This window comes from Aricia agestis, chromosome 19 (assembly GCF_905147365.1).
Source record: "Aricia agestis chromosome 19, ilAriAges1.1, whole genome shotgun sequence".
NCBI classification, from domain to species: domain Eukaryota; kingdom Metazoa; phylum Arthropoda; class Insecta; order Lepidoptera; family Lycaenidae; genus Aricia; species Aricia agestis.
The window spans coordinates 4,562,060-4,586,611 of record NC_056424.1 but is presented as its reverse complement, the minus strand read 5'-3'; the positions used below and the strand labels follow the sequence as shown (position 1 = coordinate 4,586,611).

Sequence of the window (24,552 nt, the reverse complement as noted above, 5' to 3'; positions counted from 1 at the left end):
CGCGGACGTTCAACTGTTTCGTATCAGAAATTTCGGACAATGTGCGGCCGGGCTAAATCGCCTGTGTGTCAGTAAAGAGCCGCGATTCGCGAGCCTGGGGCATGGTAATTCAGTGTGAGCGATTCTCGTGTGCCATCGACGCGAGCCGAGTAAGTTCGCGAACTTAAAACCCGCGTACTTTAAGTTCGTACGTCTATCAGGCACTTTAGGTTCGATTTATATGCGTCTGCGCGATCGAGAGGTTTGGCCGCTACACAACGAGATCACAAGCAATAATATAATTGTATATCATACAATTACTTGTGGTCTCGTGGCCCGGCTGTAACGACCAAACCGCTCGATCGCTTAATCGCGCGGACGCGTATTCCTAATATATTACGAATATTCGCCTAAGCCAGAGGGCTTAGGGCCAACCCACACGTACCACAACCACACGACTTCGCAACGACAAAATGTCGTCGTGCACGTGTGAATGGTGTCACTGCAGCTTTTTGTAGTTGCGTTGTGGTACCGACAAAATGCCGACATGGTTACGTTGTCGCCAGTGGTTGCGATGTGGTTGCGATGTGGTTATTGTACGTGCGAAAGTCAATGAAACAGAAGGGGGAAGAGCGCGGGCGGTGCACTATGGAAAATGGTAGAACTAGAGCATATCATAAATGGATTTTAAAAATATCACAATTTGAATGAAATATTTATTGCATTCGATACTCTAATAACCAAATAATCCTAATCAGACATTTTTTTGTTCTAAAACTGCATAAATATTTTTTTTCATAGGTTGAAGTAAGTTGAAGTAGCGGATGGCTCATTCAAATGTTTGCATACACGTAATTCAAATGAATATTGTGAAAAAAGTATTTAGCTCATGCATGCGGTTTTATACATTTTTAAAAATGATATTTTATGTTCTTAATAATGAGCTATTAACTTTTTTTAATATGCTTTTTATTTTTGAGTAAGTACTTAAAAATTGACATACCCTATTTTTCACTTTTCTTTTTTTTTCGTCGAAGGTTTTCACATTTACCGACGGCTCGCGACGTGCAACTTTATGTGTTATTTGATAGCCTAACTATTTATAAATGAAAAATTAAAAAAATCAGCTGCGGATGTTTGCGGTCCTGGAAGTTATGGGAAAAAATGTGATAGCGGTCGGAGTAGATAATTCGGTATCTTTTGCGGTTACTGCTGACATAGTTTACAAAAACTATATTAACCACAATATTTTGATAGCGATAGCTTATCATCTATTTTGCACTCGTCGTGCATGAGTAAATATGCATAACATTCATATTAGTACGTATTTCATAGCTAAAAAACCAGTATATAAGGGGAAGCAAATATCTTCAAATTGCACACTTCAGCGTGTATTTCATATTGAGTGACACTTATTTAAATTGGTTATTTACATTAAAATGTCAAATTTCAACTGTACTAAGGGCGATTTCATCATTCCCTATATCGAGCGTGGCAGAACCTTGGAATCGTTGTCCATAGTTCTACAGCAAACATTAAATGTTTCTGAAAACAACTCGTGTTTTGTAATTGGTGACATTCAAAGACATATTCTGCCTTCTTTCAATAAGCGCTGGGCTCAAGCATCACGGAAAAAGGACAAATTTATTCGGAATAATACAAGCTGGCTGGAGTCAGGATATTCAGTACAGTTTCGGGGTCTGAAGCACATTCACTGCCATCAACTTCTGGTGAACGAAGAAGATAAGTGGAAACTCAAGTGATGGAAATACAGCACGAAAGTTCTTTTACAATTACACTTGCTCGGCGAACATAACAGGTGTTGATGAAACATTGATTAAACGCTTGTATATTATTTTACAAGCTCTACGAGTATCTTCTGGAATGATGATCGATCCCGAAAAATTTGGAGTTTATGCCTTAGAAACTGCGCGAATTTATGTTAGTAACTATGATTGGTACTACATGCCATCCTCCGTGCACAAATTACTTATACACGGAGAAAGCGTGATCAAACATTTTTCTGTTCTTCCTATTGGGCAACTGTCGGAAGATGCACAAGAGTCGCGCAATAAAGACTACAGAAATATGCGCCTGCACCATGCCAGAAAATGTTCCCGTATAGCTACAAATGAAGACGTATTTAAAACGCTTTTATATACTTCAGATCCATACGTTTCAAGTTTAAGAAAACCTTATGTGAGAAATGTGAAGGATCTTGATGAAGAGGCACTAAGTCTTTTGAAGGTGGTACCTGAAGGTGATCCTACATTTACACCGGAAGTAATTTTAGTTAGGAATAGCGAGGATAATAACAATTAGATATAACATTATAAGTAACTAAAACCTAGAATAAAACCAATAATATTATAAGATTTGTCTAATCTAAGATAAATTAGTTTGGTGTGAGGCATAGATAGGTACTATACGATTTTATAATTTTATGTATTTTATTATGCTTGTGTGATAAGTATAATTTTACTCATATTAGTACTTATTTATAAAAAATAAACTACTCGTATTACTTTTTTATCTTTTCTTTTTTTTTTAACCTAAAATAAATATGTATACAATGAAAAAAAATACAAAAATTGATTATTTTTAAAATCTTTGTATATCACTGTATACATGTGCCAAATCTCAATACAATACGATGAAAAACCTTGAAGTTACAGATTTTTGATCCGATAAGGACCCAAATTTTCCACTGTGCGGTGTGCGCGCAGTGCGCACTGTCGTTGCATCGACGCAACGTTGTGGTTGCGATGTGGTCGGCCGTGGTTGCGATGTGGTCGGTATCACACACACGGTCGACAACGACTGCAAACTGTGGTACGTGTGAATGGTCCAGTTCATTGACAATACGAAATATACGCCCGGTCACGTGGTGTGGTTGTGGTTGTCGAGTGGTTGTGATACATGTGGGTTGGCCCCTTAGTGTTATTGAAAACTTATACTTAAATAGTATCCAGCTCCCAAAATAAACTATAATGTCAAATTCCTGCAAGTTCTTCAATGACTAATGAGGGATAGAGTGAAACTGACTTTACCTACTAAAAAATGAATGTGCACAAGGGCAAAACCCTTGTCCAAGTGATCCAACACGTTAGAAAAGTGAATTGACAGACAATGACAAAATTGTGTTACTACGTTTGTAGGTATAGTTTGAATCTTTAAGAGCGCTACTGGTTCAAAAAATCAAACATCGTCCTTCTCTCTTCACACTCACGCCCGTCTTTCATATGCCAGGTGAAAAAGGACGGCGCGGAATCATCGCCGAGTTAGTTTTACTTGAATAAAAGACGAACTATAATTATTACGAAAATGTGTTTTGAGCAAATTTAGGTTTTATCAATGCCTTTTTAGATATTAAAAAATATTAAAGATAAGATAGCAAACTTCAAAGATCCAAGCTAAAATGTGTCTAATGTGAGTAACATACGGTTTTGCTCGATCGAGCAATCATGTAGAGTAATTACTATTTTTTAACAAAAAATTGAACAATATTCTTAAAATGACCTAAAAAGTATGAAATAATTCTTATTATTGATTAGTGCCTTTTTCAAAATTCGACTAAATCTCAACGAATTCTGTACTCAATTTTCATTCATTTGAAGTCGGTACTGGCTAAGTTCTATGTAAAGTATCTCAGTTCTGGGCTGGTTGGAAAAGGCACTAATCAATAATAAGAATTATTTCATACTTTTTAGGTCATTTTAAGAATATTGTTTTTACCTTGGAAGTCGGGTTCAATTTTTGTTAAAAAATAATAATTTTACTCTTTTTAGTTATCTACAAGATAAGGCTTTATTCGTAGATAACCACTACGAATATTAACTATCCATATTATTAACATATGTTTAAGTTATTAGAAACAAGTGAAACAACATTTTAACCACTTGGAGTGTTTTAATAAATTTCAAGGATTTCCCTCGATTGCTCATAGATCTCATCATCAGCTCATCACTTTCGTAATTGTTATACAAAATTAAGATCATATCCTATACAACAAAACAATAATTTTGAAAATCGGTTCACAAAAAGCGAAATAATCATCAAAAACATCAGCTTCGATGCAAAATATCACCAAAAGTACCAATAATTGGGTTATAATGTGATGACCCATGGTATAATTATCGTTGTGATGATGATGATAAATCAAATTGATGTGTTGGCTTATGCTTTGAGTTGTTTAAACAACGCCGAAATCCCTGAACCTGTATAAGGATTCAAAAGTTCTGTTCGGTACCTTCGGATCCAGGATATAACCTGGTGCGAAATCTTATTTTTTGGTAGCATTTACCTCGAATGCTTCAAAAAAATAAAAATCACTACATGTTTCCATACAAATTTCAAGGAGTCCCCTCGATTCCTCATGGATCTCATCATCAGATCACCATTTTTGTGAACATGGTACCAACCTCGGATTCAACCCTGTACAACAACAAAATAAGCATGAAGATCGATCCACGAACGGCAAAGTTATGGTTGAACATACAAAAAAAATATAAACAGACGAACATATAACCTCCTCCTTTTTGGAAGTCGGTTAAAAACCACGGCTCGGGCTTTCGTACACACATTCAGCATTGCTCGATCGAATAATAAAAACTAGTGTCAAAAAAATTGTCAAGCCGGCTCGATTCGAGCCTTCAAACTGGCTCGATGCGAGCCTTCGAGCTGTGGAGTTTTGCGGTCCACACGGTGGTTTTTGCTCGATTTCGAGTAAAACTATCGAGCAAAACCGTATGTGAGTACTTAGCATAAAACAAGGTTTTTTGTAAAAAAAGAAACTATCGAGCATTTTTTCAGTAATCGTGTTTTCGTCTTGAGCATTTAATCTTAATGAACTGAAGTTACTTGTGTCAAAAAATCAGTTTTCTCGATCTTACAGATTTTGAGATCTAGGTTTAATTATGTAGTCAAGTTAGGGTCAGGTGCGCTCTTAATAGTAAGAAGGTACCTACTCGGTAGAGACTAACATGACTGTATGATAGAGATCGGTGTGACCTGCAAAGAATTGAATATTTTTTAAAAATTCGATCACAATATATAACGAATATTTATAATAACGAAATCGTGTTATAATTTAGTTAATGAGAAACTAATTTAAGTCATTAATATTGAATATTAAACACCTGTTCTTTGTGACTTTGGTTGCTTCTCAAACTTTGACTAATGTGATTTTAGAGTTCTATATAAAATATAATGTTACAATTCCTCCTAAAGATTAGATGAGATTTGGCTCGACCCCTCCCCTCTTAAACATCTCACGTAATTTATGGAGTTATCTATTACGTAAAAAGCCCTTATCCACCAAAAATGCCCTTATTACCAGGGATATTATATTCACATTGAGTAACAAACGGACATTCTCCGTAGATAGTGAAATGACAGAACAATCTATACGTACTAACAGTTTAACAATTCAAATGTTATATTTCGGTATGACGCAGCCTCCCGCCGCGTAACATATATAAGACTGCCTCCGGTAACCTCATCTTAGTTTTTACCGTGAGTGCAACAAAACACGTGAACATGGTGAGTGGGGAAAAAAATAAAAAAATATATTTTTAGGGCTATTCTTGACATAGGCCTCTTTTTAAACAGTAAAAAAAATAAAAAGAGATCAAAACTAGGTCAAGCTTTTTTCACTATTAACATTTATTATTTTTTTATTACTTAGGATGATTGTTAACTGATAATATTTTAAATAATTAAACTGAAAGTAACCTTACCTAAAGACTAAAATTAGTATAAAATTAGAACACTAAATTAGTCAGTGTTTTTTGCCTGGCGCTTCTGGCATACACGCAAACTGTAGTACCGTACCGTAACTGTAGTTTAATTTAGCGTTAACTTGAATTATCCGGACTCACCCCGTGTCCGAACTTACCCTGATCAACTATATACAGGGCGCGACCCGCCCCCGCCCAGCTTTTTAGTGATGAGCTAAACTTATCTCGGTGTTTCTTTTTTGCAAGACCAACACCAATATTGCAAGACAATGAGCGAAATTGGTTAAAGCTTAATGCTTATTATTTTGTATGCGTATCAAAGTCAAAGGCAAATTAATTTATTCAAAATAGGTTTTATCACACTTTTTGATGTCAAAACTTTTATTTCGACATAAATTGCGCTTATACAATTCGCTACCTGCAAATCCCGTAAGCATTCACCACCCTCAGATTTCAAGCTGCAACCGTTTCTACTAATGAATGGAAGGACTTGGGAAGGCCTTTGCCCAGCAGTGGGACAGCATAGGCTCTTAAAAAAACCGTTTCTACAGATATTTTCAAAGGATTTTTAAACTATTGCATAACTTTTATTGCGGGCTTAAAGCCCGCAATAAAAGCTAAGCGCGGCGACCGAAACAAGAAATTATGTAACGAAAATAAACCTAACACTTCGTTTCAGTTCGGCAGACGCACGATGTTTGTGTGCGTGTGACTAGATGTATGCTTGTAAACTAGGCTGCTAAATGCAACAGCTTTACCGCGGCAGTCCACACATATATATAAAAAACATATTTTGACAGGTTTTTTTTATAAAAACCTAATAATTCTAATGCAGTGGGTAAAAACGCTGAATGTCAGCGCACCTGACCTCCTGACACGCCGTCTCCAGTCAAGGCGCCAGTTAGGAAACACTGCGTTAAGACGAAAGGTTGAATTAGAATATAATATTTCATTAGGTGTACTTGTTCGGCTTTAGAATGGACGGCGTGCATTTCTCGTAACGAGAATTCGATTCTCAGCGATATTTGGGTGCAATTCTTACGATTCGAATTAGATTGTCAACTTAAATCAAACCGTTTTCCAGCTCTATAGTCTATGCCTTCGCTAAACCTAATGGGTAGAGGGCAATTCTCGCAAATTGGATTCGATTTTCAGCCATAATAAAGTTGTGTGTCAGCTCTAGTATTTATGCTTTTACCGCCAAACTAAATATTTAACATACATGTAAAAAGCTTAGACCAAGATCCTAACTCTAGGGCTGGTATAAATAGTCAGTAGGTACTCAAGATGCATCTCGGTCTCAAGACACGGTTCAGGATCTGTGATTGGTTGGCTGTCAAATTTTGGACCAATCACAGAGCCGAACCGCGTCTTGAGGCCGGGTCGCATCTTAAGTACTGACTATTTATACCAGCGTATTGGCAAAAAAACAGGTCATATCTTAGTATTTCTAAGCAAAAAACAAAAATTAAACCTATCAGAAACAAAAAAGCACATCTTAGATCCCCCATGGATTGTTATATCACTAACTAGAATAATATACTTGTAAGCCATAATTTTTAATCTTATTTTAACGCAACACGAAATTATTAATATTAAATATTTATAAAAACTATAGATAGAAATAAAATTTGTTAAAATCATCACAATACAATAATTTGTAATTCATGGGCTCATAATCAATAAATTATAATAATTAATAAACATAACATATTTCTCAATCTCATCAAGTCGAATTAAAAAGCTATAAAGTTATGGGAGGTCAACTGTGAGGTCAACCCTTGTTTTGGTTCGATCATCTTAATATACCTGCTGACCTAGAGGAAGATTCGGTACTACTTTTTATTACTTAGGCCTTTAAAAAGCTGATTTCCTATAATCAAAATGACGAAGCACAGAATTTTATACCATTTCTGAACAGGGCCGGATTTATATTTTTATGAGTATACTAGCTGTTGCCCGCGACTTCGTCCGCGTAGCAAAATGTGATAACAAAGATAATAAAAAGGAAAAAAAACCTTTTCTAAGGTTCCTTTATAAAAAAAGTAAAATATATCCTCCTCCTTTTCGGTAGTCGGTTAAAAAGTAGCCTAAGTTATTCTTTACTACATCAGCTATGTGCCTAAAAAGTCCCGTCAAAATCGCTCCAGCCATTTCAGAGATTAGCCGGAACAAACAGACAGACAGACAGACATACAGACAAAAATTGTAAAAAATGTTGTTTTGTTTTCTGTACCCTACATACATTAATATGCATGTAGTAAAAAACGGTTCTTTCAATATTACAAACAGACACTCCAATTTTATTTATATGTATAGATGTATAGATAAATAGGCCACTTTAATTTTGCCGCCCCTATGTACGAACTCTGCCGCCATCCTAGGACGCTGCCCTAGGACGCCATAGGACGCCGCCGCCCATATATCATGGGCGTCATGGCCTATTCTGCCTATACATAAATCCAGAGCTGTTTCTGACTATAATAGGTTTTGTGCCTCGATTCGCCGTTTGGACTATAGTAGAGTATATTTTACTTGACATACTTAATATAGTCATTTTTATAAATCATAATTTGTAACAATTAAGACTGTGCTTACAGTAGAGGAATTTTAATTTGTAACTTAAAACATCATATTTTAATTAATAATAGTTAAACATTTTGTTCTATTTAAAAGCCTACTTAAATCACCTGTTCAATTTTCCTCATTGGCGGAACATTTGGGAAAAACAATATACTTAAATCATAACTTCGATAGGCCATCGGATTCAAAGACGAAGGTCACACGACAATGGCCGACCTCTGACATTTGAGACATGAGTGGATGAACCGGGTAACTAACAATTTACAACATAACAGCAATTACTCATTTTCTCCCTTATAATTTGAACAAACCTTGTAACTTACCTACTTTAGCATCTGGCTCTACATAGAATCCACATTTGTGTGATTTCAAATCATTCTCCCAGTCCTAGAGCCTCCATTTGTGCAAAAAACCGTCAGTTTTTAAATTGTTACTTACCCGCTTCATCAACTCTTGTCTTCATTTAAGAACAAGTTATTTTATAGTTAAACAAAATTATTAACACAAATAATTGTATGAGGTCGTGGGATATCTAAATTTCTTAAGCTCCTTGAGATTCATTAATCGTGAGAATTTCAACTAAACAAAAATCAAAACTCCTAAATTATCATTTACCTGTTATGATGGTAGAAAAAATGAAATACGTAGTTCATAATAAAAACATTATAAGCTGCTATAACAATAAATAATATTATAACTGTTGTTTTTGTAAGGAAACTACGAAGAATTTAAAATACCGTTAAACGTAGTTTCAGATAAGTTTTATTTATTTTTGCTATCGCAAAGTTTTTGTACTTTAAAATTCTTTAACGGAATGCCGTTAAAGACTTGTACTTTTTTGGGATAGGTAAACATTATTGAACGTCAGGAGTCAGGACATGTGCCCTGATCGAAAAGTCGTAAGAAGGAGGGAGAGTAGACGTACTTAAGAGAAACAGAGACAAAGTAATAAGTATCCTCATATCTTTCTTATATCCTGTATTTAATTTTATTATGCCAAAACCTAATACAACGTTTTTTTATACCAGCAAATGTTTTTATACCAGCAAGTGCCAAACCTAAAACAAAGCTTCTTATCTATTTACACACCTATTGTTGAACGAAATGTTTGACTAATGGAGAACAAAACGCTACAAAGATTACTCATTAAAAGGTCAGACGCGCCTTACGCGTGCCTGAGGCGGGTTTATTTTGACATTTGCGTTAAATACTCGTTACTTATTGCTGACATCTTTACCGAGAAAAAGATCACTCAGGTGGAGATTACTCAATGGATAATTGAATAAATGTCAAGTTAGAAACTTATTACAAAAAGCTAACACTCAAGACGTGGCTGGTTGATCAAGAGGAAATATCAAGCTAAACATCTTAAGGGAGATCGCAGACGACAGACTTTTTGTGCGATCGAGTCTGCGGCGCCCATACAGTCGGCATGGCGTGGCCGGCCATACTCAATTTAACTAAACTATACGTAAAGTTATAGACTTATAACTTATGTAATATTTCTAAGCTTTTTATTAATTATACTTTTTCTACTTTGAAATATATCCATAGCAATTTATGGGCGCCAGACTTTTTCCTTCTTTAAAATTCAGTATTCCTACTCCGAGATTCTGCTACAATTTTAAGATGCTAGACAAGGAAAATACTTTAGAAGTAGATAAGTGTTCGGGTTGCCAATTTAATGCTAACGTCCGTTCCGTTGGTTGGTCCGTTTTAAGCTAAGCTCCTATTTTAACCTATTAAAAGTATATAAAATAAAGCCATATTTGATTGTTACCACCATTAACCCTACAACAATATTCCAGAAACTTCTCCTCATTTCCCTGGTGGTGGCGTACGCGGCGGCGGACGTGTCCCACATCCTGGCCAAGTCAGGCGAGGCCAACGCCAAGATCATCAGGCAGGACTTCGACGCAGGCCCCGAGGGGCAGTACCAGTGGCAGTATGAAACGGAGAACGGCATATCAGCACGGGAGCAGGGCGCTTTGAGGAACATTCAGGCGGTAAGTTAGCCACTGCTTAAGAACCTCTGCGCTCTATTTTAACGACGTCAAAAAAGGAGGAGGTTCTAGTTCTAGAACTCCTAGATTTTGCAATATTAATGCAGCTTCGTCCTTTGTTCAATCCGTTGCATTTCCCATCAAACAGAGTATTCTCATATACGCCAAACAATCCTTTCCTCATATAAAATGCTGCTTTGATATTTCTTGAGAGTACCATGTTACAGTTTGATAGGAAATGCATTGAGTCGAATATGAAACAAAGCTGCATTAACGTTGCATAAAAATAGTAGAATGGAGTGCTGATGTTGCATGGCCAAAGTAAATGACGCCAGTGACGTTATCCACTATATTGGTAAATTGTGAAGGTCATGATGGGCCATGGTCGAAAAGCTATGAAGTCAAGAACGGCGTTTTGTGACGTTACCGCCATACGGTTTTCTTAGGACCAACACTACACGAAAAACTGACGTCGTCGCCTAAGAACTATTGTAGCCTTCTCATAGCTATGCTTCTCATAGCTGACTGTAGTCATAGAAAGCACCATTCCATACCAACATTTTACTAGCCTATTTTCCGAATTTAATCCCAGGTACATAAGTAGCGCTCTAGACACATAATAGTAACATAGGTAATTAATATATATTTTCTTTTTAAGGAGAACCCAGCCCTAGAAGCCCAGGGCGAGGCCAGGTGGACTGCCCCTGATGGCCAGGTCATCGAGTTCCAGTACATCGCCAATGAGAACGGCTACCAGGTCCAGGGCAACGCCCTCCCCACCCCCCCACCCATCCCCCCAGAAATCCAGCGCGCCTTAGAGTACATCAGAGCCCACCCCATCCCAGAGAACCAACAATAGGTTATCCAAACATCAGTAACTTAGCGTGAATTCCGAAATATAACCCAGTGTAGAGCTCATGACGTCATTAATCCGGGTCGGATTTTGTGACATTTTGTGGTCGAATACTGTGTTCCGAAATATAACCCAATATATTGGCTACTGCTGAGCTTATCTGACGCCATATTGTACTAGTGAGACAAATGTGACATATTAGTTGTATAATCTGTGATAATTGCAATAATGACATCCCTACAAGGTCATATACGTCAATGGCCTGTATATTTTGGAACAAATCAACAGTTATAGCATCGAATCTCGACGTTACGAGCACTAAAAAGTATACTGAGTTAAATTTAGGAACTTGCACAAAATATTACTAATAGCCGCCTATTGCCAAAAACTGCAGCGCCATTTTATGAATTTTGACATTTCAAAATGGCGTCCAGTTAGCCGTTACATTTAAATAATAGAATGACCTAAGCCTACGAGGTTTTGTATTCAAGAGGCTATGTGAATATTTGTGGTGCGTCTTTCGTGATGCTTCATAAAGTATTTTACATAACATTGTGATTGTATCAAAGAATCTATTTTTATGTAATATAAGTTTTATAATATAGTTTTGTTTTATTTCACTACTAGCTTTTTCAGCAACTTATTTCAGCTAAACATCGAAATAAAAGATCATATTTTGTTTTCCGAAATTAGCTTAACGTTATGCATAAAACAATTAAAACACTGTCTTGACTGCGAGTCAGGCGGATTCGTGAAGAACTGAACTGAATAACGCACATATTTCACAGAAATATAAAAATGCTGAGCTCTTTCATAAGTGCCTCAAATAAAGTTGTTTAAGGACGCTAACACATTTTTTCACAAATATCAGCGATTTTCAGGTACCATTTTAAAGAATTAGGAGTCACACTGCGAGGATATTTTGGTTTCAAATGAAAGATAATATTATATTCATCTCCACGTCTACACTATAAAAAAATTATAGCCGCATACAAAAAAAAAATTCCTTATATACGTTTTAACCATCACAATAATCGCAAAAGATTAAAAAAATGGGGTTTCATTAGGTACCATTATAGCTAAATACACTGAACTAAGTATATAAATAATAAAATGGGGTTTCGGGGGCGATAAATCGATCTAGCTAGGAATCATTTTTAGAAAATGTCATTTTATTCGTGTTTTATCGAATACCGAGCAAAGCTCGGTCAAATAGCTACTTTTATATAAAAAAATAACATTTCCATTTATAAGAAAAATAAGAAACGCTCTCAAACTTCTTCATACATTTTCGCCCTATCAAGAACGCGGCGAGCGTCATAACCGTCACTGTACAAGGCGCGCTGATATTTAATGTTATTTTAATTTTCTCAACGTCGACATTCGTACTGACCTGCTAATTTTTGTGATAGCGTCCTTAATATCTCATAGTAAGAACTATCTTCTAAGAGTGTTATCCACTTACCTTGATCTCTCAGCACGGTGACCGCCTCCAGAACCCGCTTGGTGTAGATGCAGGGCTCGTAGTTGTCCATCTCCTGAGTCACCACTGAGCACACCCTGGATAACAAACATTACTTTAAAAACTGGCCAAGTGCGAGTCGAGTCGAAAGGCGGGTAACTAACTGAATAGCTAGTCAAATTCGATGCACAGGAGCCACATCTATACTAATATTATAAAGCGGATGAGTTTGTTTGTTTGAACGCGCTAATCTTGGAACCACTGGTCAGATTTGAAAAATTCTTTCAGTGTTAGATAGCCCATTTATTGAGGAAGGATATAGGCTAGATTTTTATCATGCTAAGACTAATAGGAGCGAAGAAATAGAGGAAAATGTGTAAAAAACGGGAGGAATTATTTGAAAGGGCTTATCTCACGAACTACTGGAGCAATTTTTCTGTTATTTGGCACAAATAAGAAGTATACTGTATACCACGTGAAGTATCACAGGCTATTTTATGTGGACTAATTTGTCTGTGAAATATCTAATTTACGCGGGCGAAGCCGCGCGGAACGTCTAGTACTTTGTCATAATATTAATACGCGAACGAAAAACTTTGTAACCCTTTTTACGAAAAATGGGGAAACGAAGGTGCATGAAATTTCGCACAGTTATAGTTTATATGGTGAAGGAGTGCATCGAACTAATATTATTTTGAAATTATGCTTTTATCATACATTTTTTTTAACAAATAAAACATTACACACACTTCAACACACACACATGAGAAATGACAGATTTTTGAGTAACAAGCCTATACATACGAATTATACTCTTTTATTTATGGTTGAAGTCTATTGCCTGACAACGAGTTGACAAATTGAAAACGGATTATAGTTTTTTTTTATTGAATCTTAGATACTATTAGACAATGCTTACACGGCCAGTCTAAGATCAGCTGAGTCCCAGAGACGGGAGTTGAAAAAAATATGTATGATAAAGTCAATATTTTTTCACAAATTAAACGTAGTAGTCCTAATGTCGTTGAAACTAAGGTCGAATTTCGACCATTGGCCGATCTCTAGTATTTATTAAACTTTGTATACTTGTGAGTACTTCAATTGTGACTACATGACTTAAGTATTACCTAAGTAACCTAAATTCCGACAATAGACCGACGGACGGACATAGCAGCAGTCATAGAAACCCATTAACACTTACGAACAGATCTTTAAAATGTTATTGGCCGCTAGTAGTAGTAGACATTACAAAATTAGAGCGTTTGGGACGGGCATGTGCACACATCGCTTTATTTAAGATGACTTTAAGTAGCAAAACAATGCAGCATCACATACCTCGAGGCGCGTCCGCGTATGGCACCGGCGGTGCGCTCGAGCGAGTCGGGGTCGCCCTCCTGCAGCGCCACCACGCACTTGTTCACGTCCTCCAGGATGTGGTTCTCTGGAACAACACCATACATCACAATAACCGTCATCACAGCAACTGTTGCTGACCTTGTCAATTGATATTTCGACATTTCTTTTACAGCTTAGGGCAGTTACACGAAGCCATTGCTTTATTGTTTTGAAAACTTGCACCAGATGAATCTTTGAAAACCGGCGTGAAACAGCGCTAGCGCTGTGTTTCGCCGAGTGAGTGAGTTTACCGGAGGCCCAATCCCCTACCCTATTCCCTTCCCTACCCTCCTCTAATTCCTTCCTATCCCTACCCTCCCCTATTACCCTATTCCCTCTTAAAAGGCCGGCAACGCACCTGCAGCTCTTCTGATACTGCGAGTGTCCATGGGCGACGGAAGTTGCTTTCCATCAGGTGACCAGTTTGCCCGTTTGCACCCTTATTTAATTTAAAAAAAAAACATGACGTCTTTGTCATATCCACTTATCTTTTATCAGGGCGAGCGAAGCGAGCCCTAGTATATATCCTACAAGCTGTACATTTTGTTGTACACTTTACGGAAAAACTATCACGCCTATTGATTTGTGCTTTAACATAGTAATTTTAATTTATATTTAGTGTTATCATCATTCAGTCAAGGTTTTTATATTATGTAGATGTGTTATCATCAGTCAGTCAAGGTGTGACCACGCGAGCCTTCACAAAGCTCGGCTTTTAGCTAGTATTTATGTAATGTAAGGCATATAAAGAGAGCCAATAGGGAAAGGTAAGGCGATTACTGAAGTCCGAGACCCTATCCCGTTGACTCCATACAAAAATTCAAAGCTAATTTATAGCACGAAGCAATTCAATGCATTAATTTGTTTTGATCTTAGTCTAATGTGCTTAAATTCCTCGTAGCTTAGCTCAACTAGGAAGAAGAGCATGAAACTTGTGCTCGATACATACCGCTGACAGCAAGGAAGTCATCAATAGTGGTGATATCGTCGACGGCGTCAGTGAGCAGGCGCACGGCGGCCTCCCAGGCGCGCGCGAACGCACCCGCGTTCTCCTGAGCGACGCGCGAGCGTACACGTGCCGCAAGCACGCGGGCTGCGTTTATAACCTAAAACGAGGAACATTGTTGCTACTTTGCAGTTCTTTTAAGGATAATACAATTTACAAGAGGGCAGACCTTAGGTTGAGGTGAGCAGGAATATATTATTTTCAGAGCTAAGTACATTATAATAAAATTTCAAATGTATGGGGCTGTCAAAATGTTTATAGAAATAATTTTAGATAATGTTTACCACTCATTCAAAAATCAGTAAATGTCAATTACACACTTGTATTATAAATTTACTAATAGATTAAAAAAAACAAATCATGATGATATAATAATATTATGAGCTGTTTTTACTTTTTTTCATTACCTGGGGGCAAAGAGCCTCGATCTGCGAGGCGGCGTGGCGGACCATCTTCACTCCATCCTCGTTGTTGGACATCGAACACACCAAATTCGCCACCTGAATAAATAAAAAATATTATGACTTACTAATAAAAAGAGAAATGACAACTTGAGTATTGAATGTTTTTATTCACAATATTAAAAAACTAAAAACAGTTTATAAAATGTTCGTATTGCAACATTTAGGACCTGTTTTACCACTTCCTGATAAGTGAGTAATAGGCTATCCACCAATTAACTTGACAGATCAAGTATGGATAATCTGTCATAAAAGTTGTGAAAAGCCTATTCGGAACTTTATCAGAAAGACGTGGTGAAACAGGCCCTTAGAGTGTCAATTTTTTTAATTTCGGTGTCTGTCAGTATTTAGCAGATAGTGTATGTCTATTTACTTTATTATACTCCACTCGGGCTAACTTGTCGCTAGCGGTCATTGACACCGTCAAATACTTGCAATTTTCCATATAAATCGCGATTGACAATGAAGTGTCAGATGTTATCAATCGTGGTTTTATATGGAAAATGACAAGTTTTTGACAGAGAGTCAATGACCGCTAGCGACAAGTTAGCCCGAGTGGAGTATAGTGATAGCTTCGGTTTTGGCCTAAAATCGATATACAGTCTAACAAAAGCGGATAGACTCTATCTCAGAGATTTACTATTAAAGTGATTATCTCTATATCTAATGAAGACTATCAAAGTATACTTTAGAGTTTAGAGCAAAGTTCCTGTGTGTATATATACTAGCTAAAAGCCGAGCTTTGTGAGGGCTCGCGTGGTCACACCTTTACTGACTGATGATAACACATCTTATATATATAAAAATGGATTTTCAAATGTGTTAGTCGCGCTAAAACTCGAAAACGGCTGAACGGATTGGGCTGATTTTAGTCTTAAAATATTCGTAGAAGTCCAGGGAAGGTTTCAGGCCCCATCCCCACTCGCGCGCGAACCGCGCGCGACTCCGCGAAATTTCCGCGAAACGTGAGTGTGGATCCCGGCCCGTTCCCCGATTGTTGTCGGTTTTCTGTCCCGCGACAAAGAGATTTTTTTTTAATCTTTATTTTAATAAGGGCTTTTGCCATACAAGACATGTCAGCATTGTTTAGTGAACAGAATATAATTATTAATCCTACTTTATACTTTATTACTTTATACTTTATATACGTTACTTTATAATATTATAAAGGCGAAAGTTTGTTTGGATGTATGGATGTTTGTTACTCTTTCACGCAAAAACTACTCAATGTATCTTAATGAAACTTTACAATAATATAGCTTATACATCAGAATAACACATAGGCTACAATTTTAACTGACTTTCAAAATGGGGGAGGTGTTATGTTCGTTTTTTTATACTCAACGATTACTCCGCCGTTTGTGAAACGATTTTCAAAATTTTTCTTTTGGCGACCGTCATCCCAATTTGGTACTATACTCACAAAAGTGGTGATCTGATGCTGGGAGCCATGACTAATCGAAGGAACTCCTTAAAATTTATATGGAAACATGTGGTGACTTCGGTTTCGTGGGAAGTAGTCTAAGCATATGCAATCAACAAGTAAGATTTTGCACCAAGGTATACCATGATTAGATTGGGAAGGTGCTGAGAGAACTCCTTTGCATTGCTTTAAGGACGGAAAGCATATACTACTATGCAAATTACATTCATCATCACTACCATATTGTACCTTATAAAGTTATATGCATCCCATGATTATGAGCCTATTATGACCCATTGGTACTTTTCATATTCATTTAGATCAAGATTCGATTTTGTCAAGCGATTTAAAAAATATTTATTTGTTTGATTGAACTATTGGTCCGATAAAAAAATATTTTAGTGTCAGATAGCTCATTTATCAAAGAAGGCTATAGGCTATTTTATCACGCAAACTAATAGGACCGAAGAAACAGAGGAAATGTGGTTAAAATGGAAAATTATTAGCAAGGGTGGACAAAATTATTCTGAAATAAAGTTTTATTTATTTATTTATTTATCTCACGAACTACTAAAGCAATTTTGTATGTTATTTGGCACAGATATAGAGTAGACTACGTGAAGAGAGATAAGCTATTTTGTTGCGAAAAAATGTACGATTTCCGTAAAATTCCTAATAATTTACGCGAGCGAAGCCGCGTGGGACATCTAGTTTATAATATAAAGTAAGATAAATTTGGCTCAAGAGCGCAAACTATAGTGCGTCAAGAAAGTGAAGAAATTAAAAAGTGGCAACATTGCGAACATGTCGCGAACTTTGCGAGTGTGGATCAGTAAATTTGGCAGAAATTACCATCTTAAAGCACAAATCAGGCGTGATAGTTTTCCGTAAAGTGTACCACAAAATGTACAGGTTCAAGGTTGTTGGATATACTACTGATTACTGTGAGAGCTCACCTCGACGAGTTTGTTGGCGTGCTCGGTGAAGACGAGGGCGTACTCCTCCACCTCCTTCTCGTTGCCGTTCCGCGCCGCCTCCATCAGCACCAGCAGAGGCACGTTCGTCTCCAGGAAACTGACCATACAAGCATTACACACATCTATACTTAGCTCTTTTGTACCTTATTTATTAACAATTCTAATTGTGTATATAATTATTATTTTTAACAAAAAATTAAAACCGACTTCCAAGGTAAAAACAATAATAATATGAACTAAAAAGTATTAAATAACTCTTACTCTTTAATAGTGCCTTTTTCAGAATTCGTCTAAATCTCGACTATTTCTGTACATACTACAGTCTTCATTATTTGAAGTCGGTACCAGCTAATTTTATCGTGAGTTCAGTCAATGTCAGAATATCTGAAGCTTTTGGGACTGGTACCGACTTCAAAGTAATGAAGACTGTAATATTTTTGCTTACTCATCAAAAACGGTGCTTCGTACGAAATTCTCTTTTACTACATAATAAAAGCTAATTAAATTCTCTACAACTTTGTCCTTTACACTTTGTCTCTATCTCCAATCATTGCCTCGCTATGTCGCTATGAGCTTCTAAAATTGGCCGAGTGTGTTTTTTAGGGTTTCGTACCCAAAGGGTAAAAACGGGACCCTATACTGAGACTTTAATGTCTGTCCGTCTTCCTGACCGTCTGTCTGTCCGTCTATTTGTCCGTCTGTCTGTCCTTCTGTCTGTCCGTCTGTCTGTCTCCGGCTATAACTCAAGAACGATAATAGCTAGAGAGTTGAAATTTGTAGAGATTATGTATATCTGTTGCCACTATAACAATAAATACTAAAACATTAGGAAATTTTAAAAAACCCCCGCCAAACAACTTTAAAAAGTAATGAAATAATATATTTTACTGACTTTAAGTTTAAAGTGGAGCTTAATAAATTAAATCAACAATATGAACTTATCTGTGACCGTAACATAGAACTACAGAGTGTCGTGACAGTCGTGACAGTTTTGATAATTGTAGATTAGAGTATGAACAATGTCTAGAAGACACACATAATATTAAAAAGAAGTTGCAGGATGCTCAAGACTATATAAAATCTCTTGAATACCAAATAAAAAGCAAAAAATCTGAAGAAACACAAAGTTTGTATGATGAACTGTTGGGTAACAGCAAGGTATTATCAAAAAATAACATAACTACTGGATGGATGGATGATCGTTGACATTCCATCTCACTCTAATTAATCTTCGTTCATTATAAACTCATCATATTGCGTTCATTTTATCACAATTTGCTTTAGTGTTAAGCGATTCATTATAAATAAAAAACTTGAGAGGTGTCAAGGGACACCCAAATGGAACGAAGTTATTTCTTATGTTCAAAAACACCTGTGATACATATTATACACTCAAAAAAATTATTAAAAAACCTCATCTTTTGACGCCCAGGAATACTAACAACGCGTCGCTGTTTATTTTCAAAAACGCCATCTAATTGACGCACAGGAATACAGAATACTATCAACGCCCTCTGCATTACCATGCAGGTACTAATAAAAAAGTGTCGAGGTCAAATATCGTTCTGTTTAGCCCCCTTTACGCCGAACGCGCGATAACGAACTTCGTTCCAATAAATCATCATAAAACAATGAGTTACCTGTCGGAGACATGATCGACGACCGCCTTCCGCAGCTGTCGGCGCAGGTCGCGCGTCTTGCGGCACATCTGCTCCAGAGCGCGCTCCAGACCCTCCGACTGCTCGGCGCGACCGGCCTGTAATAAAAGGGTGGTTTTATTAGATGCACCAAAAATTGTACTATCAGAGAACTTGATTCCTATGCAGATGGAGGACCTAAGTAATTTGGTCGCGTTAAGTCAAACCCTTCCGATCGTACACAGTTGAATTGACATAATCTGACCAAATGAGGTGGGTCTGTCAACTGCCTAGGAATCAATTTCCTCGATGGTACATTCTGGCGCTGGATTAGCATTATAATATCATGATAATAATATTATGATATCAAGCTAAACATTCTGGCGCTGGATTAGCATTATAATAATATTATTATATCAAGCTAAACATTCTGGCTCTGGATTAGCATTATAATATCATGATAATAATATTATTATATCAAGCTAAAAGAAATCGTTACTTAGAAAAACGTGATTGGGAGTAGTACAAAAATAAAAAAAAAAACAGTCGTTAAGACTGCTCCGTAATATAACGCTGCGTCGACGCAACGCTGACGCAACGCGCCGTGCGGACTGGCTCTAACGTGGTAAAATGTATGTGACACTCACATTGCTCATGTACTCGTGCAGGAGATCCTGCAGCGCCTGACGCACCGCGTTACATTCCGCCACGATGCGCTCGCGACGCTCGTCCCTGAAAGATTGAAGAACTATCAATATTATGGCTGCTCATGTATCTGTGACGTATGTTTTGATTTGTTGACAGGAATTCATCTTTATCACTAACGTTGTTGACTAGTTAACTTTTTGAGGCTAGCCAATCAAGTGATAGTGAATAGATAAACTGTTATTACACCTGTTATCAGGCGACCGGACTATAGATGGTACAAGAGCTATGTATCTTGTTAATTTCTCATTATCAGGCGACCGGACTATACATGGTGCAAGAGCTATCGGTGTAAATATTAATATCTAATAACTCGTTATAGCGCAGTCAACAGCGAACGTGAGGCATGCCCACGACGCATGCCCTCTGACCGTATCCAAAACTTCAAAAATGACAATATTGGCGTTGCGTTCCTTGACGGATTCAATTATTGAATGCGCCAATATGAAAGTTGATGACGAAAATTGAAGATGAAAGTGCACAGTGGACATAACTATTCGGTGCAACTTCTCTGTCTGGCAGGAGCTATCGTCCATAATATATTAATATGTAATATCTCGTTAACGTGCAACTTCTATTTATCAGGCGACCGGACTATACATGGTGCAAGAGCTATCAGTCGAAATATTCAGGAATATCTAATATCTCGTTATCGGTGAAATTTCGCTTCATCAAGTGACCGGACTATACCTGGTGCAGGAGCTATCGGCCATGAGCGCGGCGCCGGAGATGATGGACTCCAGACGCTCTTCCAGCGAGGGCCGCGTGCGCAGCTCCGAGTACGCCAGCGGCTCCATTACCATGCGCTCCTGAAACATACAGCTCGAGATAAACTTCTTGCCCATTTATAAATAAAAAAAGCATAAAAAACTATGATTAGCACGATTTACAAGACTACAAACTTACAAGGCCGACATATGTACTTATACCAAGCCAACACTGTTATATACTTTGAGAGATACATGCCCTTATGAATGTCATCCAAGTAAAATTTGGCACGCGGTCAAAGCTCAACTAACGCTAGTGTCGTATGTATTGCTACCTCACATCCAAGTTATAATCTTTAAACGAGCAATTCTTGTATTCTCTCAACAACAAAACAACTCTCAACAAAACTCGGTCAAACAGCTAGTTAATATATATTATAGCTGAGTCTGTGACGGGCTTAAGCCCACTGAACACATTGGGCTAACGTAAGGAGCCAGCGCATTGGGCTAGTGCGTGGAGCCAGCGTATTGGGCCAACGTGTAGAGACCTACTTGGCCGTAAGTTGGGAGCGACGTCCCGTACTCTAGACGTTGGCCCAATGTGTTCAGCAGGCTTTAAATAAAATCCTTAGATTCTACCTCACAAGCTTTATACCAGCCTTTCCCAAAGTGGGCGATAACGCCCCCTTGTGGGCGCTGAAGGCCTAAAGGGGGGCGGTGTGGGGCCCAGAAAAAATGGTGGCGTTATTTAGAGGCTTTAATATAAAAGTAGGTGAAACATGGTGAAACAAAGGGGGCACTAAAATTTTTTTTTTCTCAAAGTGGGCGGTAAATAAGTAGAATATAAGTTTGGGAACCCCTGCTTTACACGTACACCAAGAATAACAAGGTAAACACTGTATACCGAGTAGAAAAATTGAAATTTAAACGTAGCTAACGTCTAATCTAAAGCGTTTAAAGTAGTTTAAAGATTTGTTACTTACATCAAAATCGTCGAGAGCTTGGGCTAACTCGCCGGGGCCTTCGATCGGGACGCGGTTGTTACCTGAATAGAAAAGATAAAGTTATTAATCCATCAACTTAAGGTGACGCCGCGTTAAAGTAAAAAATCGTTTTGGATATGATTTAAATCAAGTGATCTAAGCAAGAAATGGAAAGGGCGTAAGGGCCCTCTATAGACCTTGTACATAGAGCGCTGAACATGAAACATTACATCACACTAATCATCACATCATACCAATCATCACATCACGCTCATCATCACATTACGCTCATCATCACATCACGCTGATCATCATGTATGATGGTACCGGGGACGGCGGGCAGCGGGCGGCCCTGCGCGACGGCGGAGATGGTGTCGACGGCGGAGCACACGGCGCGCAGGACGAAGTCGCGGTTCGCCTTCGCCGCCGCCAGCTCCGGGTGACGCACGTACACCTACACACATTATAATTATAAAATCTATAGGGAACACACCAAATCCTGCCTGTAGCGGTCATTGACCCCTGAAAAATTTTACATAGTATATTTTCATCGTTTTCTATAAACCGCGATCGACAATGAAGTGGCAGATGTTTCTAGTCGTAGATTTATTTATTTATTAAATAAATCTACGACAAGAAACTACGACTAGATATTTATAAAAATCGTAATATCGTTTTTTGCTACTAGATGAGAACCGAGAATAAAGTAATGTATAACTATAAACTTATAAAAAGTTGAAGATTAATATTCTAATAGTTACCAGGCTTTTCAATGAATCTATAAGAATTAAATTTTTCTTAATTCTGTGCCTGTATAAGAATTACATTTTTTCACATAGCTCCTAGACTAGAAAGGTCAATGACCGCTGGTGCCACCTTAAAACATCTAACACCTCCATGGTCTTTCGTTTAGAGCAAGGCTTTCCAATCAGTCGTAGACCAAATTCCCACACCAAAGAAAAACATTGCTTCCAAGTTTGGTTAGGACAATGCAGACTTGTTGTTAATCTATCTCACAATAAATATGATCTATGCATTGGTTATGTGATTTGTGTCAGATTATCCACTATGGAGACCATTAAAATGTTATTAGCTACTTAATAGTTAAAAACTACAGCATGACTGGTGAGACATGTTCAATACTTAAGGAGAGTTATACTCGGTACTCGATTCTCATTACAATTAAGTAATAAAATTAGGTACTTAATTTTTGACCAAATTTTCCTTTAAATAAATTAATCATGGACACTTATAGTTTGTGGGTTCTATGATGTTATGCGTGACACATTATAATTGACAATAGTAGGGAAGTTACCTAACAAAAATTTATCGATAGTTTAAAAATATCGAATCACTTCGTAAAGGAATTGCAATCGAAATTATCGATTTCGTACTGACATTTCCATAGACATAATATATACTGTCGTAAAGACCACCTGACAACTCGAAAATGCGTGACCATTTTTGATCTGTCAATGTGTGCGTGTGCTAGTGATGTATATTTTACTATCGATAGTATAGTATTTTGCTATCGATAGTTTAGTCCGTTAGAGTTATTTTACCTGAGTTTCTATAAGAAATAAATAATATGCAACTTTGATAGATTTGTATTTCAAAATAGGTATCATAAATTTTAATTGGCAAAAAAAGGTGACGATTGAAAAGTAGATACACATTTTCTTTTGGAATGATTTTTAAATAATTTACACTTAACACATTATAAAGTTACTTATTTATTACTCAGGTAAAATCTATCTGGTAAATCAGTCCTTACATTGAAAGTAAACAACACACATAGTATATTATATTTTATTCTTAAATTAAATACATATTATAAAATATCATAATATTTTATTACAATTATTTTGAACCGACTTCCAAACAGGAGGAGTCTAGACGTTCGCCTGTGGATATATTTTTATGTATGTTCAACGATTACTCCACCGTTTATGAACCGATTTTCAAATTTTTTCTTTTGCTGTACATTGTATTGTTCCGAGTAGGTATCATGTTCACAAAAGTGGTGGTCTGGTGATGGAAACAATGAGAAATCGAAGTGACTCCTTGATATTCAAATGGGAACATATGGTCCCAGAAAACGTTCAAAATCTTTCGATTAATAAATTTAAAAAAGTAGTCAAAGAACGTTTTGTGCCAAAGCCAAAATGATTTCATAATTGATGGCACATCTTGGGAGTAGAATGCTGAATGACTGCTTGCAAGGCTACTTCTACATGACTTACAATTATTATGTATCTATCTATGTTTAATTTTTAGTTACAGCATTGTAAATTTTGTTTTAAAAGATTTTTTTTTTCTCACTTTTTTTGGTAAAAAGTGGGCGTGCGAGTTTCTTACGCCGGTTCTTCTCGTCGGCTTAGTTACCGAACCGGTGGTAGGCACCATGTATTCTGAAAATATATTTTATTTTAGATTTGTTCAGAAATAAAGCAATTTTGATTTTTATTTTTTAAAACACCAACTGTATGTATAGAAAACGTTAAGGACAGCTAAAATGAGTAAAATTATTATTTTTAAACAAAAAATTAAAACCGACTTCCAAGGCAATGACAATAGTAATATTATACTTAAATGAACTAAAAAGTATTAAATAATTCTTATTCTGTACTCAGTATTAAT

General features: G+C 37.0%; 2 protein-coding genes across 5 annotated transcripts in view; one reads left to right on the top strand and one right to left on the bottom strand.

The window, feature by feature from the left end:
- The window catches only part of LOC121736310 (catenin alpha), a 107,005-nt gene that overhangs the window by 75,588 nt on the left and 6,865 nt on the right, over positions 1 to 24,552 (bottom strand). For all 4 annotated transcript variants that reach the window (XM_042127400.1, XM_042127402.1, XM_042127399.1 and 1 more), the window contains exons 6-15: positions 22,240 to 22,366; positions 21,913 to 21,974; positions 20,913 to 21,031; positions 20,165 to 20,249; positions 19,521 to 19,636; positions 17,860 to 17,977; positions 15,427 to 15,519; positions 14,963 to 15,119; positions 13,954 to 14,059; positions 12,622 to 12,716 (exon numbers count right to left, since the gene is read on the bottom strand). In XM_042127400.1, coding sequence (XP_041983334.1) covers positions 12,622 to 12,716; positions 13,954 to 14,059; positions 14,963 to 15,119; positions 15,427 to 15,519; positions 17,860 to 17,977; positions 19,521 to 19,636; positions 20,165 to 20,249; positions 20,913 to 21,031; positions 21,913 to 21,974; positions 22,240 to 22,366 — 1,078 coding nt within the window. The remainder of the gene's footprint in view (positions 1 to 12,621; positions 12,717 to 13,953; positions 14,060 to 14,962; positions 15,120 to 15,426; positions 15,520 to 17,859; positions 17,978 to 19,520; positions 19,637 to 20,164; positions 20,250 to 20,912; positions 21,032 to 21,912; positions 21,975 to 22,239; positions 22,367 to 24,552) is intronic.
- Positions 5,503 to 11,752, top strand: LOC121736315 (larval cuticle protein LCP-17-like). The gene is made up of 3 exons (XM_042127410.1): positions 5,503 to 5,520; positions 10,109 to 10,306; positions 10,962 to 11,752. Exons 1-3 carry the CDS (start codon positions 5,518 to 5,520, stop codon positions 11,160 to 11,162), a joined length of 402 nt encoding a protein of 133 aa, XP_041983344.1. The 5' UTR covers positions 5,503 to 5,517; the 3' UTR covers positions 11,163 to 11,752.